This window comes from Rhinopithecus bieti, unplaced genomic scaffold, assembly GCF_001698545.2.
Source record: "Rhinopithecus bieti isolate Rb0 unplaced genomic scaffold, ASM169854v2 scaffold_13747, whole genome shotgun sequence".
NCBI classification, from domain to species: Eukaryota; Metazoa; Chordata; class Mammalia; order Primates; family Cercopithecidae; genus Rhinopithecus; species Rhinopithecus bieti.
This window is the reverse complement of record NW_016807729.1, coordinates 1,180,240-1,198,280: the sequence shown is the minus strand read 5'-3', so window position 1 is coordinate 1,198,280 and position 18,041 is coordinate 1,180,240. Positions and strand designations below refer to the sequence as shown.

At 41.2% G+C, this 18,041-nt stretch overlaps 1 protein-coding gene across 1 annotated transcript in view; it reads left to right on the top strand.

Annotated features, from left to right (window-relative positions):
- The window catches only part of UST (uronyl 2-sulfotransferase), a 194,773-nt gene that overhangs the window by 7,865 nt on the left and 168,867 nt on the right, over positions 1–18,041 (top strand). The window contains exon 2 of the mRNA XM_017883647.1: positions 1,906–1,953. Within this exon, the coding sequence (XP_017739136.1) occupies positions 1,906–1,953 (48 nt within the window). The remainder of the gene's footprint in view (positions 1–1,905; positions 1,954–18,041) is intronic.

Below are 18,041 nucleotides of genomic sequence, written 5' to 3'. Positions count from 1 at the left end.
CATCAACTCGTCAGCACCCATCAATTCATCATTTATATCATGTATAACTCCCCAATGCAATCCCTCCCTCCTCCCCCCTCCCCATGATAGGCCCCAGCTTATGGAAACTTTTAGTATTTTAGAAATATTTAGTTATCGAGGCTGTCTTTGATCCTTGAGATTGATTCCTGGAGAACATGCTGGTGTGTGCTGGCATTTCTCATGCTTCCCCTGGGGAAGACATATTCCCATGCTGAGCAGATGGAAGCTCCAGGCAGCCACACCAGCTGCACGGTGGTAGAATATTTCTAAATAGTTCTCCAAGCACAGGCAGCTATTTTTCTGAGTTCTTTGACACATGTAACCTCTTTACTAAGTCCGACATAGATCCTACATCCTATTCATGCACGTTCCCCATGGAGTGTTCAGTACATTAATTAAGGTCTAACAAATTGTTCATCATGTTCACATTTAAAAGGGCCCTAAAATAGCCCAATCATGGGCATGCCGGGTGTTTGTGTTTGAGTGTCTTATACACTAAAACTGGACCCTGATGTTCATTTACAAATGACCATTGTGAACACCAAGTGAGCTATAAATCAGAAGATGACAAAGAAAAGGGGATGGATGATGACTCAGTATGGAAAAACCTATAAGCCAGAACCCGCTTATTTATTATGTTTGGTTTCGTTTCCCCAGTTCAACTGTCCCTGGCTTAAACTCTGTTTCCTCCTTTTTAGTCCAGTTTCTTGAGTCATTTTTGCTCTCTGCTGTCAAAAGCACCTTTCATCCACTCAAAGTAAGACACTGATCTTATTCCCCAATCATCTACTGTTCTCTGGAGGTTTTCTTATGGTTCCATGATTTTCTACATTTCATTCCATTAGCTCGTTTGGTCATTTTTGCTTTTCTGGTGAGATGATTTTCCCTAGACTCACAAGAGTTACCCCTCTTGGGTAGGCGCCTCCGATTATACTGATTGCATCATTGGCTCCCCAGGTGATCAAATGTCTCCAGATGGTAATGTTTACAGTGCCCGCCCCACACAGAAGCCTGAGATGGCAGGAAGGACTCTAGGTAGGATTTTCAGATGGGTGGATGCCTGAACATGCTCTGGAAAAACCAGTCTTCTCTCCTCTCTGCAGTTTGCCAGCTGTGTGACTGTGCGCAGGTTACTGAGTTTCTCCAGGCCTCTGTTCTTCCTCTGATAAAAGGGGATACTTCTAATCCACCTCTGGTATGTGCATTAAATAGATAAATACCTGTAAAGCACTTAGCAGACTACCTGCTACTGAAAGGAAGTCAGTAAACTTTAATTCCCTTCCAAATCCCCGTGAGTCTTCTATTCATCAGGAAACAATAGCCGTGTACTCTGCATACACACATGCCAGTAAATGGCTATTAGTGAAAACAAATCAAGCTCCAGAAGCAGGCTATCCTGAGGAGAGAGGAGAAACGGACAATTTTAAGACAAATTGGAGAAAAAGGGTATGGGGTTCAGGACCGGCAGCATCAGCATCTCTTGGGAACTGGTTAGAAATGCACGTTCTCAGACTGGGGCTGGGCAGTCTTGTTTTAACAAGCCCTGTGGGTAATTCTCATGTACAGTAACATTTGAGTATCAGTAGTCTAAGCTAAACTCAGCAGACAATGGGTGAGGAATAATGGTGCGTGTTACTGTGTGTGTTATGTATGTTTGTGTGCATACATACCCATGTGTGTAGAATGTTTGTAACAGCTGAAACTATTAATCAAACATGGTAATATCAGCAAAATCCAGTCAAACCAGTGATTAATTGCCCATTTTTCTTTGGTACTGTTGTCTGAGTAGAAATACTGTATAACTAGAATGCTTATGTTCAATAACTTTACACTAAATTCATCTGGGGTTTAAAAAATGGATTCATCAACTTTTTTCTTTATTTTCTAGGAAATTCCACTTACTTGGATGACCATGGACCACCTCCTAGTAAGGTAAGGTCTTTGCTTGTGATATAAGTCCCCTTTGTCTTTTGTCATACTTACAGCCTCCAACAAGCAGGAACAAATCTCTCCTGGACATGAATCATTCACAAGAAGCAGTAGATGACAGATGTGAAATTGATGTTTAACTTCTAACAAGGAGGAGGCAGAAGAGCATAATGATAGCCCAGATGACAGGGAGAAGGAGCCATTGTTGAATCAGTGGCTGTAGCTGCCCAGGCATTGGAACCTGAGACTGATTTCAGACCTCTGGCAGCGTCTCCTGTTTGCACCTCATTTTCATTTGCCTTGGCATCGATGCTGGCCCACAGTGTGATAGCCACACCCGGCCTCCCCTTGCCTTCGGGATTTGGAGCTAGACTCACATCTGTCCTGTTCTCTCCAGCCTAACTGGGTTGGGATACTCCACTCGAGGCCCTGCCAATACCCCCTCAAGGCTGCACTGGCCTGGCCTGTGAGTCCACTTTTGTTTTTCCTGTAAGCAGTTTTGTCTGACTTAAGGGGCAGAATAATCCTTTAGTATAGTTTCCCTAACACTGTTTACTTTGAGCTCAATGAAAACGGAATGCTAATCTACTAAAAAATGAGCAAACTAGAACAAATTGATCATTGTGTATAAGAAAATACATGCAATGCAATCAATTATCTTTTATTCTAACCATATGTCCTTTGTACTTTTTTGACATCAGTTTTTTTTCCTTCTAGGAAATGATGGGGATAGTTGATCAGTACTTGGGAAGGGGTTGTGCTTGGCAAAATAAGAAGTTGACAACCCTCTATCTGTCACTTCAAGAATGTTCTTTCTGGCCGGTGAAATCCTAAAGTGTATATATAGGCACTCTAACTCTCCCTATACTTAACTGTTTTCTTAGTCTTTGGCCACTTAAGGTGATGCCTACAAAATGCAGTTGTAAATATACAGTGAGAAGATAATGAACCACCAACTTTAGAGGCTTTGGGGAAATTTACTCTCGTATTAGTCCATTCCTGCATTGCTATAAAGAAACACCCGAGACTAGGTAATTTATAAAGAAAAGAGGTTTAATTGGCTCACAGTTCCACAGGCTGTACAGGAAACATGATACTGGCATCTGCTCAGCTTCTGGGGAGGCTTCACAAAACTTTCAATCATGGTGGAAGGCAGAGAGGAAGCAGGCACATCTTACATGGCCAGCGCAGGAACAAGAGAGATGGGGGGAGGTACCACACACTTTTAAACAACCAGATTTCACAGGAACTCACTGTCGCCACAACAGCACCAAGAGGGATGGTGCCAAACCCTGAGAAACCACCCGCATGATCCAGTCTCCTCCCACGGGGCCCTTCCAACACTGGGGATTACAATTAGACATGAGATTTGGATGGGGACACAGATTCAAACCAAATCAGCTCCAAAGTGTTTAGACCACCCCCAAATTCATGAGCATGAACTTTGGAAGAAGATATTTCTGGACTCAACACTGGCACTGCCACTTTCTAGCTGTGTGACATTGGATGAACTACTTAATATTTTGAGCCTCAGTTTCTGATGTGCAGGGTGGAACTAAAAATACTGCCTACAGCACAGGAAGCCTAAAAAGATTGAATGAGCTGATGTATGATGAGCACTTGACACTGACATGTGATAAACATTAAATCAAGGGTGGCTGCCATTAACTGGACTGCAGGAACATTAAAATTATTGATGAGTGGTACAGCAGTATTTATCACAGTCATCGGATGGTTCTACCACTTGATCCACCACCTGTTTATTGAATGACTGTGATGCTGCAGGCAGTAGAAATACAAATACGAAACAAAGCAAGAACAACAACAACAAAAATAGCCTCTATTCTAGAGGAGCAAAAGAATATAGAGGATTATGTTCTCTCTGGGGATAAGGACAGTGTCTACCTCATCTCAGTATCCTCACATTCTTGCATTAGCCTCAATGCACAGAGGCACATCATGACTATTCATTAAATTTCACTGAATTAGACCATGGAATCCAGAACTGGAATCTGAATCAGGTCTTCTGGCTTCCATCCCAGGTTCTTTGACTAAGCCAGTATTCTCAAACTTTAGCTTGCATCGAAAGTACCTGGAGGCTTATTAAAACACAGATTGCTGGGCCCAGGCCCCAGAGTGTCTGATTCAGTGGGTCTGGGGTGGGAGCTGAGCATGTGCATTTCTCACAAGCTCCCACGTGATGCTGATGCTGTGAGTCTCGAGTTCACACTTGAGAGCCACTGTTCTAAAGGCCATGAATATAAAGAGAACTGTTTCCTTAGACATTTTCTGTGATGTTTTCACTGTTAATAGCCTAGAGAGGGTGATATGGCTAGTATCTAAAGTTTATTTATTAATGTAATGATGACTCACCATCGTAAGTTTTCTTGTAGAGAAAACATTTTTAGAGGGGTCAATCACCTGCCTAGGAGGGACAGTAGAGGGGGGAAAAGAAGAATGGTGTGGAAGGTCTGGTAGGTGTCCTCACTAGTGACTTCCTTTGTCTCCCAAGTAGGGAGGGGCCAGGTCAAGCCCTCCACAGCCCCCTGCCCTGTCATGATGTCACGGAGTAGGATTAGGTGGCTCTGTCAATGGGACCCATCAGCTGTTTTCCTCAATGGCTTGTTGTTCCTGGCTTGATAAACTGGGTTTTACCTGGTCTGAAGACCCAGACCCTCTTTTTATGAGCTTGCCTTTTTTACTTTTTTCCTTGGTGGCCAGCCTGAGTCAACACTCTGGTCTTCCTGCTGGTCTTGCTGTGGCTGGGTTGTCTGTCCTGCCTGCCTCTTTGCTGGGATAGTCAGTGCCTAGATTCAGTGTTTTCTGGCTTCACTTCCCGTTCTCCCATAGGATCTTCCCTAGCTGTGCCTCTTCCCCCTGGCTCTGCAGTCTGGTCTTCAACTCCCCCGCATCTCCCCAACCCGCTAACTAAAGCTCCTTGTAATATGCAAAAATTATCAGGTTATAGCAGATTATTCAGACCCCTTTAGAGTAAATCCAGTTTTATAAACTCTTTCCTAAGTTTGAAAATTGGGAGCATAATCTCTTTAGATCAGCAGAAGTTTACCTAATACAGAATCTTTCACTAGAACTGTATTTTCATTATCTGGGATTGGAGTAGCAAAAACACTCTTGATTTTCTAAGCGGTAGCCATAAGAAGAAGAATATAAAATAGGTAAAATAACACTGGTATGTGAACATCTTCTCATCCGTTCTTATTGCTTCTGGCAGGGTGGAAATGAATCCCAGAAGTGATGAGGTCAGACTTCCGGATAAAGGTCCCTAAAGTGTCCCCTGGGGTGGGGCCTCAGTGGTTTAGGTCTGTAGACCACTGGCTTATCCAGGGACAGGGTGGCATGCAGACGATGAGGACTCACACATGCCTGGCCTCTGGAATGAACCCTTACCCTGGCACGGAAAAGCAAGACTCAGTCCAGACCCATCTTTTTCATATTTGTTTAGCGCTCAAAAATAACTTTTTGATGCCAAGACTGAAAGAGTTGAGATCTAGATAAAATAAGATTTTTAAACCCTGAAAATATACTGAGGTTACAGGCGAGTTCTCATTTTATTAAAAGTTCAGTTTCACAAGTTTCACATTCCACGAGTAATAGCCATTTAGGGAATGGGGTGTGCCACACAACACATACTGGGCCCAGGTCCTCATTTCCTCCAGTATTTTCATAAGGAAAAAACAAAGGCCTCTGATTTTCACTTGTTTTTAAAATCCACTTGAACCTCACAGCTCACCTCGGTTTTTGAGCTAAGCCATTATTTAAAGGTCTATGTTAATATTTTCTTTCGGTTGCCACATTTTACTACTACTTTGTGTGTACACAGAATACAGTGGTTTAAAGTTAGAGCACTGACTAAGAATCACCATGGAGATTTCTAGCGAATGAAACAGAAAGATTATTTTAAGTACAAAAACAAAAACATGATAGCTGTTTTTGTAAAATTGCATGCATATGTTTGTATGTATATCTATAGAGACAAGCCTGGAAAGGGTAGTGATGTTTTCTCCAAGTGGTGAGATTTTGGGAAGTTTTTACCCAGTTCGTTATACTTTTATGCGTAATTCGAGTTCATTAAAGTAACACCTGCTCAATCTAAAAATCAGAAAAAGAAATTTTCTGGTGTGAGAAAAGATTAAAGTTGGGTTCAAAAGCTTAAGTGCCCTGGCCTCTACGGCATCATGTGCAGTGTCCACAGACCCGAGAAACTGACATTTCCCCTCCTTGGCTTCATTTCACCTGGGATGTGGGTACCTGGTGCAAGCAGTGGGCAGCAGTACCTGGTGCAAGCAGTGCTCAGCAGCAACGATAAGTTCTGTCAGCAACAATTAGGATGTAGGTATCATTTCATATATGTTAACTTCCCAAACCCCATAGATAAAGAGAGCTGTTCTAACCACCTCAAAGATAATAAAATCACTATCCATATCTGTTTTTTCCTGTGTGCCACGCACTATGCTAAGCACTTTGCATGCAAAATGTAATCTCTATAAATGATATAAGAGAGGAAGTAATTTTTTAATCCTTACTTACAGATAAGGAGCTGGATTTCAGAGGGACAGGCTAACTTGCCAAAGGTCATACACTAAGTAAGCATTGGACTTGGGATTCCAGCCTAGGGCTGTGTGTGCAGCTACAGCGCCCATGTTTTTAACCATTTCAAAATTACTAATTTAAGTAGAAGTACAATAATTTTCTACCTTATTTCTAAATTTTTGCACTTTTAAATAAGCTATCTGGTACATTGATTAGTACAATACACAAATTTTAACCTTCAGTATACCAGAAAAAAAATAATCACCATTTACCATTTGGGTTCAAAGGACACTTAATTTTTTAAAATCAATGCAGTGAACTTTTTCACATCTACTTTATCTGTTTTCTTCCAGTAACCTTTATATACTTACCTACCTTCAGCACCTGACCGTTTTCAAACTGTATATAAAACTGTTTGTTTGGTATACAAACTTGAAAAGGTGAAAGAATACCATCCCACATTCATTTAGCAACACAGGATGGTCCAGGTTCTTTTCACAAAATATTATTTGAGGGAATCCTTCCTCTTGAACGACTGACTGAACAGCATGTTTTCTTTTTGTCCTTAGAAACGTATTGTTCATTCAATATATTTAGAGGGTTTATGATGTCATCATCTGAAGAGTCGTAGTCTGAGATTTCATTTCCATGATCACTTTCATCATCATCATTAGAGTCTTCAGGGCTGTTATGTGATGGCTTGCATTCATCTCTGATGCTTCTGTTGTTTGTGAAATCTCTCTTTCTGTCAGTTATCTTCTTTTGGTCATTATAGGCAAGAACGAAAAATTCGAAATTCTCCACTCTAGTCAATGAAATTAAAACAAACTACAAAGATGTTGTCTCTAGTCTCATTTTGTATCCTCCAAAACGATGATGTAATACTTTGGGTAACGCTATAAGAAAGACGGAGGATGATGCAATAGTGGCAATCTATTTCACTAATGAATCATTCCCCTGGGCCCACACCGTTTAATATGGTAGCTATTAGCCTCAGGTAGCTATTTAAATCTAAATTAATTAAAATTTAAAAAATAAAAATTGAGTTTCTCCATTGCACTAGTCACATTTCAAATTCTCTGTAGCTATAGGCAGCTAGTGGTTACTGTTTTGCACAAGAAAAATAGAACATTTTCATCATCAAGGAACATTCTACTGAACGGCAGTGTTCTAATCCATTCCATTGTTCTTATATTTTCTATTACTTTAGTCTTTTAAACCTTATTGGGAATAATTGATATATAACGGGTGGGTGATTGTTCCTGAAATGATGAAATAGCAAAATATTTCCAGATACAGGAATAATAAAATTACAAAGATCCCATAATGGATCTTAGATTTTCTTAAATGGTCTGCTGGTGGACCCATATGGTAGTTGCAAGGTAGAATGAGTTTTATTCTCTTTCTTTTTTAAAAAATAATGTATATTTTCCCTTTTCTTTGGAACATCTCTAAGAAAGAATAAAGTTATAAAATATTAATCCATACAAATAGCTAGAACTGCTTGAAATTTATAAAACCTAAAAAAAACTAAAAGTGGTTCCTGTGGATGCTGATAGTATATTGAGGGTTAAGCTGTATTACTGATATCTACACTTGTATGCAAAAGCACTTTTATATATAAAATATTATTTTTGCATATAAATTGTTATTATTCAAAATTCCATTGTAAAATGGGTTCATTAGAAGAAGGCTTACAATTATGCTGATCCAGCAATCTCCAAATGAATGAGAAGTAGTCATATGAACTGAGATAATATTTGTATAGTGCTTTGCTGTGTCTGGCAATGAACCATTGCTCAATAAAGTTGAGTCCTTCCAACCCACACCCCCAGAAGCTAATTTCCCTTTAGCATTAATTGTTTAATGCCTACTTAGTCTATGGGATCAGGATGACATTTAAAAAACTGAAGATGATCTCTGTCATCTAACAGCTTATAATCTGGTTGCGTCATAAGGTTTGACGGAATCAAAGACTGAGAGCACGTGGTTCTGTGGTTGATAGATTCTTAAGTCTAAATGACGGGCATTCATCCAAGTGTTTACTGTGCATCAAATTTGCCTTGGCCTCTGTGCTGGGTGCTGAGACTAACTGACCACAGAATGGATAGTCTCTGCCCTCCAGGAGTTTAGTCCAGTCAAAGGACAGGCTGGCAAACAGATTCATACAGTAAGTATGCTAAGTGGGCTGCTGGATGCTATAAGGATGCACATTCAACACCAGAATAATGCAGGAAGCTCAACTTGACCTTTTTTCCAGGTGCAAGTCCTGAAGGTTGAGTAGGAGGAACTAACTAGGTCAGACAATCTGGGATGGGGACAGGCATGGTGGCTCATGCCTCTAATCCCAGAACTTTTGGAGGCTGAGGTGGGAGGATTGGTTGAACCCAGAGAGTTGGAGGTTACAATGAGCTATGATTGCATCACCACACTCCAGCCTGGGTGACAGAGTGAGACTCTGTCTCTTCAAAAAAAAAAAAAAGTCTAGAATGGAAAGGATGAGAAGGGATGGGCCTCACTGCTGGAGTTTTAAGAGTGGTAGGTGGGAAATTGAGATATGAACTGCTTTGAGGAGTTTGCCTTTAACAGGAAAGAGAGAAAAGATGATAGCCTAGACAGTGGAGACCATGTCTACATAACTGTGGAGTAGGAAAGGAGTGATCAATCACAAATCCAGTTTTGAATAGTGTCATGCATTAAATTGTGTTTTCCCAAAAGATACGTTGAATCCTAACCCCAGAATCTGTGAGTGGGATCCTGTTCGTAATTAGGCTCTTTGCAGATGAAGATGAGGTCATGCTGGGGTAGGATGGACCCTAAAGATAATGACTGATATCTGTATAAGAAGAGAGAAATTTGGACACAGAGATAGAGACCCACAGGAGAATGCCGTAGGGACAATGGAGGCAAATTGGGATTATGCTGTTATGCTGCCACAGACCAAGGTACACCAAGGATGGCTGGCAGCCACCAACCAGGAGAGAAGCATGGAGCAGCTTCCTCCTCCAAACCCCCAAGCAGGAGCCAGCCCTATAGACACCTTGATTGCAGGTTTCTGACCTCCTGAACTGTGACAGTAAATTTCTGTTGTTTTAAGTCACCAAGTTTGTGGTACTTGGTTACAGCAGCCCCAGGTAGCAATACAAATGGATTGAGTTTAATATATTCAGTTACCAGGATACAATTAAGTATTATGCCTTTTAGGCATTATTTGGTTTGATTTAAGAAACATTGAAACCATTTTATTTTATTTTATTTTATTTATTTATTTTTTTTGAGATGGGGCTGGAGTGCAGTGGCCAGATCTCAGCTCACTGCAAGCTCCACCTCAGCCTCCAGAGCAGCTGGGACTACAGGCGCCCGCCATCTCGCCCGGCTAGTTTTTTGTATTTTAGTAGAGACGGGGTTTCACCATGTTAGCCAGGATGGTCTCGATCTCCTGACCTCGTGATCCGCCCATCTCGGCCTCCCAAAGTGCTGGGATTACAGGCTTGAGCCACCACGCCCGGCGAAACCATTTTTAGAAGCTTATCATTAGGATAATTTCAGTGCTTTATTTATTTATTTATTTATTTATTTATTTATTTATTTAGAGACGGGGTCTCACTCTATTGCCAGGCTGGAGTGTAGTGGTACAATCTTGGCTCACTGCAACCTCCGCCTCCCTGATTCAAGCAATTCTCCTGCCTCAAGCAATTCTACAATTCAGCTTCCCGATTACCTGGGACTATGGGTGCGTGCCATCACGCCCAGCTAATTTTTGTATTTTTAGTAGAGACAGGGTTTCACCATTTTGGCCAGGATGGTCTTGATCTCTTGATCTCGTGATCCACCTGCCTCGGCCTCGCAAAGTGCTGAGATTACAAGCATGAACTACCACGCCCGGTGTTTCAGTGCATTTTTAAGTTTTTTTCCAACCTTCCATACAACTCAGGGTTTTCCCCCAACCTTCTTTCTTCACTTTTCCTCATTATTCTGATGTTTTTAGCTGTTATTACCCCCAACATTCTCTCCAATTTCTTCTATTTAAAATTCATTTCTGCTGTTCAAATTGTGTTATCTTCTATACAAAAAACTTACTGTATTACATCATATTTTTCTCTGAAAAGGATCTCAGTGACAATTCATTTAAGACAAAGTTACTGAAGAGAGAGGTCCTGTTGCCACCCAACAGAGGGACATGAGAGCAACAAAGAAAAACAGTAAGGAAGTCTGCTGTCTTTCAAACAGTGTGTCCCTATTCCTACAGGAGACTTCTCAGCCTGACGATTAACAATATGATATGGTTTGACTGTGTCCCCACCCAAATCTCCTCTTGAGTTGGAGCTCCCATAATTCCCAAGTGTTGTGGGAGGGAGCTGGTGGGAGATAATCATGGGCGTGATTTCCTCCATACTGTTCTTGTGGTAGTGAATACGTCTCACAAGATCTGGTGGTTTTATAAGGGGAAACCCCTTTCACTTGCTTCTCACTCTCTTCTGTGGTCTGCCGCCGTGTGAGATGTGCCTTTCACCTTCAGCCATGATTGTGAGGCCTCCTTAGCCTTGTGGAACTGTGAGTCCATCAAACTTCTTTCTTTTGTAAATTGCCCAGTCTTGAGTATATCTTTATCAGCAGTGTGAAAATGGACTAATACACAAAACTACCACAAGTTCCTAAGAAAGATTACATTTTTGCTTTTTCCCCCCCTTTTAATAATTTCTTTAGATTTGGAGACACATTAGCAGAAAGAGGTTCCATGTTCTGTAGTAAGAAAACCATGATGTCCATTCCTTGCTTTGAGCTTAAAGATGAAAACCCAAATATATTATAATCATAGTAGGTAAATTACTTACAGAAGGTATTGGGAGTACAATGACCTTCAGTTGGCTTGGTTAAGCATTGCTGACCTTGGAGAAGATTTCTGGATCCAAAAGTTCCCATTTCCCAGAGGGCAGGATTGTTGGATTTTGTGTGTGTACACAGTCTCCTGTGGTCAGCATCACTTTTACTTGCCAGAGTAGATTTCAGAGAAAAATGGATTTCTTGTTTCTATCACCCAAAACCTCAAAGCCTGTTCGTTAGGATACAGACATGCCCATCCACCTGGTTTTCCTCTTCTCTGTGAGGACACGCAAGAAGCAAATAAATCTCTGGCACAAAATTGCATTGTGTGTGGGGCCGCCCTGCCTAGCATGCTTCCATGTGGCCACAGTTCCTGAAGCCATTGCTGCTGCTAAGAGGGTGCCCCTGGTTCCACGCTCCTTTTCATTTTTCTGTAAAGAACATCCGATGTAGTAAAAACTGACATGTCTGATTTTCTTTGAAGAATAGAGAACTGGCATTCTCAAGAAGTTCATAATACTTTCTTATTTTTGTTTAAGGCTGAAATGATGAAGCCTCCTTATTTTGACTTTTCAATTATTTTAATTATGAACTATTCCAAACACAAAAAATGAGTGAGACTAATAAAATATATATCCAATATTTCCAAAGCACTCACCCACCCCTTAGGCTGAAAACATGTGACTCTGTTAATTTGCTTCATGCTTCCTTCTGACTTTTCTGATCATTCTTGGCACCTGGGAGGAGGCTGAGAAGCATCAGTTTTAGAGTCAGATCTCGGTTCAAATCCTAGCTACGTCACTAGTTACCCTAGGTACTCTAAAATAAGTACTTCACCTCTTTGAGCTTCAATTTGCTATTTCTGAAAGAGAATAGTAATGCTCACCTCTTAGGATTGTGAGGCTGAAATGAGATCACTGGAATGCACTTAGCGTGATGCCTGACACATGGTAAGCACCCAGCAATGGGTCCTTGATTCTATAGCTGTTTCCTTGATGTAGATTCTGGTAACTCCATTTGCTATAACTTAGAGCAAGCCTAGTTCCCAATCCTCCACCCCACTCCACACCCTATTTTCATTAGATTTTTACTTTTTTATTTTTTTTAATTAAAAAAATTTTTTTTGAGACTGAGTCTCACACTGTCATCCAGGCTGGGAGTACAGTGGTATGATCTCGGCTCACTGCAGCCTCCACCTCCTGGGTTCAGGCAATTCTTGTGCCTCAGCCTCCTGAGTAGCTGGGATTACAGGCATGCACTATCATGCCTGCCTAATTTTTGTATTTTTAGTAGAGATGAGGTTTCACCATGTTGACCAGGCTGGTCTTGAACTCCTGACCTCAAGTGACCTGTCCATCTTGGCCTCCCAAAGTGCTGGGATTGCAGGTGTGAGCCACCAGGCCCAGTCTTCTCTTTTTATTTTTAATTTTTTTTAGAGACATAGTCTTGCCTTGTCACACAGGCTGGTGCAGTGGCACAATCATAGCTCACTGTAGCCTTGACCTCCTGGGCTCAAGCTATCCTCCTGCCTCAGTCTCCCAAGTAGCTAGGATTACAGGTATGTGCCACCATGCCCAGCTAACTGTTTTTTTGTTTGTTTGTTTGTTTGTTTTTGGTAGAGACAGGGTCTCACTCTGTTGCCCAGGCTGGCCTTGAACCCCTGGCTTCAAGTGATCCTTCTGCCTCGGCCTCCCAAAGTGTTGGGATTATAGGCATGAGTCACTGCAACTGGCTTCTTTGGATTTTTAAAAGCAATTACATGCCAATTGGCATACCAGATATGAATCTCTTACCTTATAACAACATTGAGGGCTTGTAGTTATCCCCGCTTTGATGCCTTTGGGCTAATTCAGGACACTAAGCAAGGCCTTTCACAATCCCTTGCCATTTTGTTTTTTCTTAAGAATATATTGTTCTCTGTGTTCAAACCTGACTTTACCCAAAGTCCTTTAAAAAAAAAAATCCTGCAAAAGTACAAAAGTGAAGCTGCTTTTGATTTTATGGAAGAATCAATGCACAGGGTAATAGATTTGTGTTTAATGATTCATAATAAATATATCAGGTTTAGAGAAAGAGAGACCTAGCAAGACAGAACGAGGCTGGGAGTCAGGAATCAGTTTCACTCCGAGGAACATGACCTTGAAAGAGTCCCTTCCACCCTCTCATTTTTTTCATTGTTGCAAGTGATAAGAAAATTAATGATGTGAATAATTTTATTTTTAAATAATTATAAGAGCTTCTGAGAGCACTGTATGCTATAAAGAACTTTATACTTTGGTATTCTGTTGGAGATGGGTAATTAATAGCTTAGAAGGTAAAAGAATCCGCAAAAGGAAAACAAATCAACCTTACATAATAGGGTTATTGTTTGTTAATCCCAAAGTCGCCTGTATTCCCACTTCACTCTTACTTCATGCACATCACATTTCTTAAACCATTTATGTGGAAGTGTTTGGCCAAGCTGGCTGCTTTCCGAGATTTCAACTTTCATTGGGGATCCGTGTCCAAGTGCAGACAGAGTCCTTCTAAATATATCAATTTTATGAGCATGTAATGTGTCTACTCTTGCCCAAGAAGAACATAACGAATTCATTTCTTCCTCCACAAATGTTTAGTGCTATTAAGCACATCTTTCATTTTTTTATTAAAAAATTCTGTGAAGCCACAGGTCTAAAAATATGTAGTTTATGTAATTGTTCTTTTAGTATCTTCCCCACCCCAATCCCCAGGGGCCAGTTATTATTGATAAGATGTTCACCAAGCCTTATCCAAACCAGTATCAGTTACAATCATGGGCTTAACTTGTTGTTGGAGCTGGGCTGTCTATAACAAAAATGAAGGGCTTTAAATGAAGCATGAAATTTTAAAATTGCACATTGTTGTTGGAAAGCATATTTAATCAAGAAATTGCTTTAGCAAATTAAGAAAACCAATGCCACTCTTCCTTGGCAGAGTGGCAGTTGCCTCAGGGCTTTCAAAGTTGTAGTAACATGATCATCTTAGCAGCTCCCAATACAGCTACCTAATTCTTTTCTTGTTTATTTTTTATTTGATTGTATGATCATTTCTTTGTTTTAAAAATTATGCATGCTCCTATTGTGTTTTAATTTGGAAAGTACAGAAAATTATAGACTAGCAGGAAAAAATAATTACCCACAATGCCACCATGCAAGGGCAACTAAAATGAACCACTTTCACAAGCTCGTCTAGTCTTTATAGTATATTAATAATATTCAAGCCTCCTGTCACATTTGTTGCAAATATTTCATCAGTCCTTGTATGCTTAATCAAAGTTGTGCATGCACGTAACACAAGAGGTTACAGAACCAAAGCCCTCGTTGAGAAACAGGGGACTCCGATGGCGTCCTGCACATCACTTTCTGCTCTTTTATCTGGTTCTTTAGTATTAACTTCATATCCCTGGTTAACCTGTTATGTTGCTGCTTCTGGATTTCATTCAGCTTTACGCATTGTCTGTGTAAGAGAAGGATTTAGCTCTTTCACTGCAGCTGGCCCACCCACCACCCCCAGCATCCTTCTGTGTCATCCATCCTTCCTGCCTAGGTGTATGTTATTGGGGCTAAATCAATGCCCAGTGATTTTATTGTTGCGACTAGGTAGACAGGAACAACAGCTGAGCCATTATGATTATGTCTCCTTTCCTGCTTTTCATTTCCTTTATAACAAATAATTGTCTTGTTTTGTAAATTTATTTACATACTTTTCTATGATCCCCAATTTATCCTTGAACTCTTCTCCAGTTGTGTAAATCTCCCTGGAGCCTTCACACACATTAGGTGTTGTATCAGTGTGGAGTTGATGAAGTCTGTCTCTCCTGGGGTCTTCTTGCCTGCTCCCATCAGAACAGGTTGCTCACTCAGCCTCATGCTCAGGTGTGTCTTGGGATCTCCTTTCACTCTCTTCTGTATCAATATGGTTTGGCTGTGTCCCCACCTAGATCTCTTCTTGAATTGTAGCTCCAACAATCCCTACATGTTGTGGGAGGGACCCGGTGGGAGGCAACTGAATCATGAGGGTAGGTCTTTCCCTTGCTATATCTCGTAAGATCTGATGATTTTGTCAAAGGGAGTTTCCCTGCACAAGCTCTCTTCTCTTGTCTGCTGCCATGTGAGGCGTGCCTTTCACCTTCTGCCATGATTGTGAGGCCTCCTAGCCATGTGGAACTGTGAGTCTATTAAACCTCTTTCTTTTGTAAATTGCCCAGTTTGGGGTATGTCTTTATCAGCAGCATGAAAACGAACTAATACATGTATTCACTCCCATTTCCTGCATTACCGTATTGTATTTTCTCCCTTTTGCTGCTGTAACAATTACAGCAAGCTTAGTAGCTTAAAGCAACACACATTTATTTTCTTACAATTTTGGAGGTCAGAAGTCTGAAATGGGTCTCACTGGGCTCAAATTGAAGAGCCAGCAGAGATGTGTTCCTTCTGGAATTTCTAGGGGCAAATCCATTTCCTTGACTTTTCCAGCTTCTAGAGGCCACCAGCATTTCTTGACTTGTGTCTCTTTTATCTTCAAGGCCAGTATTGTTGCATCCTCAGATCTCAGACTCGCCCTCTCCTCTCTCCTTCCTTAATTTATCAGGACCCTTGTGATTACATTGGACTCACATGGGTAATCCAGGATCCTCTCCTCCGCTCAGGATTCTTGTCACACCTGCAAAGTCCTTTTTGCCATGTAGGGTAACATATTCAAGGAATCTGGAGATGAGGACATGGGCATCTTTGCCCAAACAAAAATTAGCCAGGCGTGGTGGCAGGTGCCTGTAATCCCAGCTACTCAGGAGGCTGAGGGCAGGAGAATCATTTGACTAATAAACTAATAGGGTAAAAACTAGTGGGGACAGACAGGTTGAGACATGCAGACAGGCACCATTTATCACTGTTTGATTTGTTATAACATTTTTACTGGTAACCTGGAAGAGGAAATGCTCAGAAAAATCTGAGTTTGCAGGTGACTCTAATATTTTGTCTGAACCACAGGACTATCTACTAAGCTCAGAGTCTCTGTCACCTATATTATTGGGCTTCCTCCCAGGACAATACTGCAACCCAAAGAGGCTGTCAAAATACTGGACACCCTGGAGCACAGAATATAACTGTGTCTTGTGCAAGCTATGATATATCTGTGTCTGAGAGATTCTATGTAGTTTTAGTCAACAAAGACCAAGAGAGGCGTAACTGACTGGAGAACATTCAGAAACTAATAACCAAAATGATCTTGGGAGGTAGCAGCAAAGACTAAATTAATTATGATTCTTGTCAGGGGAGACATTGACTCTGGAAAATCATCAAAGCCTATAAAACCAGAAGCAGTGTGTTTGAGGTGAACACAAAACTCTTCACCAAGGCCTTGAACACAACTCTGGTCTGAAATTAAATAGACTCAAAGTGCCTCAAATCTTAAATACGATATGTCAAAGACAAATTGAAGGACATTTTGTTTCTTGTGGGGGATGGTAAACAGCTGGACTTCATTTGCCCAAATGACAGTACAGGTCAAAACTATAAATCAGTCCCTATAAAAGTTGATATATATTCATGGATGATGAATCCACAGTGGATTAGGAAAAGTACAGCCTAATATTTTGGAGTTGATGTTCTTGAATCCACTAAGATCATTCTTATTTTATATATAAGAAAATAAGAAAATTAGCAAAATTATTTCCAAAAGAATATTGTTTAGTGGTTATTGACTCATATTTACAATTTAGTAATTTTTTTCTTTTTTGAGACAGAGTCTCACTCTGTCATCCAGGCTGGAGTGCAGTTATGCAATCCTGGCTTATGGCAGTCTCCACTTCCCAGGTTCAAGCGATTCTCCTGCCTCAGCCTCTTGGGTAGTTGGGATTACAGGCACCCACCACCACACCCAGCTAATTTTTGTGTATTCAGTAGAGACCGGGTTTCACCATGTTGGTCAGTCTAGTCTCGAACCCCTGACCTCAAGTGAAGTCCTCAGCCTCCCAAAGTGCTAGGATTACAGGCGTGAGCCACTGCACCCAGCCAATTTAGTAATTTTTGGTTCTTGTCTCCAAAGCATTCACTGGGCTGCACCTGCTCAGATTCCCCATCTTGTAAGGCTTTCCTTAAAGCCTCTACCTCCTGCAGTTGCCCTAGGCAGAAGCTCAATATTGGGAAGGCATCAGCAGCAGGAGTTTGAAGATCCTGGTCCAAGTCCTGGCTCCCACTCCTCCTAGTCTTCATCCTGGCAAAGCCAAGTACTTTTCTCTGAGTTTTGTTTTTCTCTCTTATAAAATAGGAAGTAATGATTTCCTAGTATTCTTCACATTCACATTTTTGTGAAGAGGAAATCAAGTTAACATTTCTAGAAATGTTTTGGGAGCCATAAGTTGCTGGCTGTGCACTGATGGGTACAGATGGGGTGGCCTGTTTTCCAAACCTCTGAGTTATTACTTCTCTCTGACACCCTGCAAATGAACCTCCATGTGGCCTCTTGCTCTGGCAAGCTGGTTTGATTATGTGCAGGGCCCCTCTGCCCCTGAAGCCTAAACCCTAGTGAAAGGCAGGCTGGACAGAGACCCTGGCAGTTCTCTTCTAGGCTCACACAGTCATGTTGACCTTCAGCTCCCCTTCCTCCACCCCATGGGAAGGGAATTGTCAGTGTATCCCCCTAAAACCTAGGGTAGAGCAAAACCAGTTAGACCTTCCCCCTGCCTTTCCCTGGGGTGA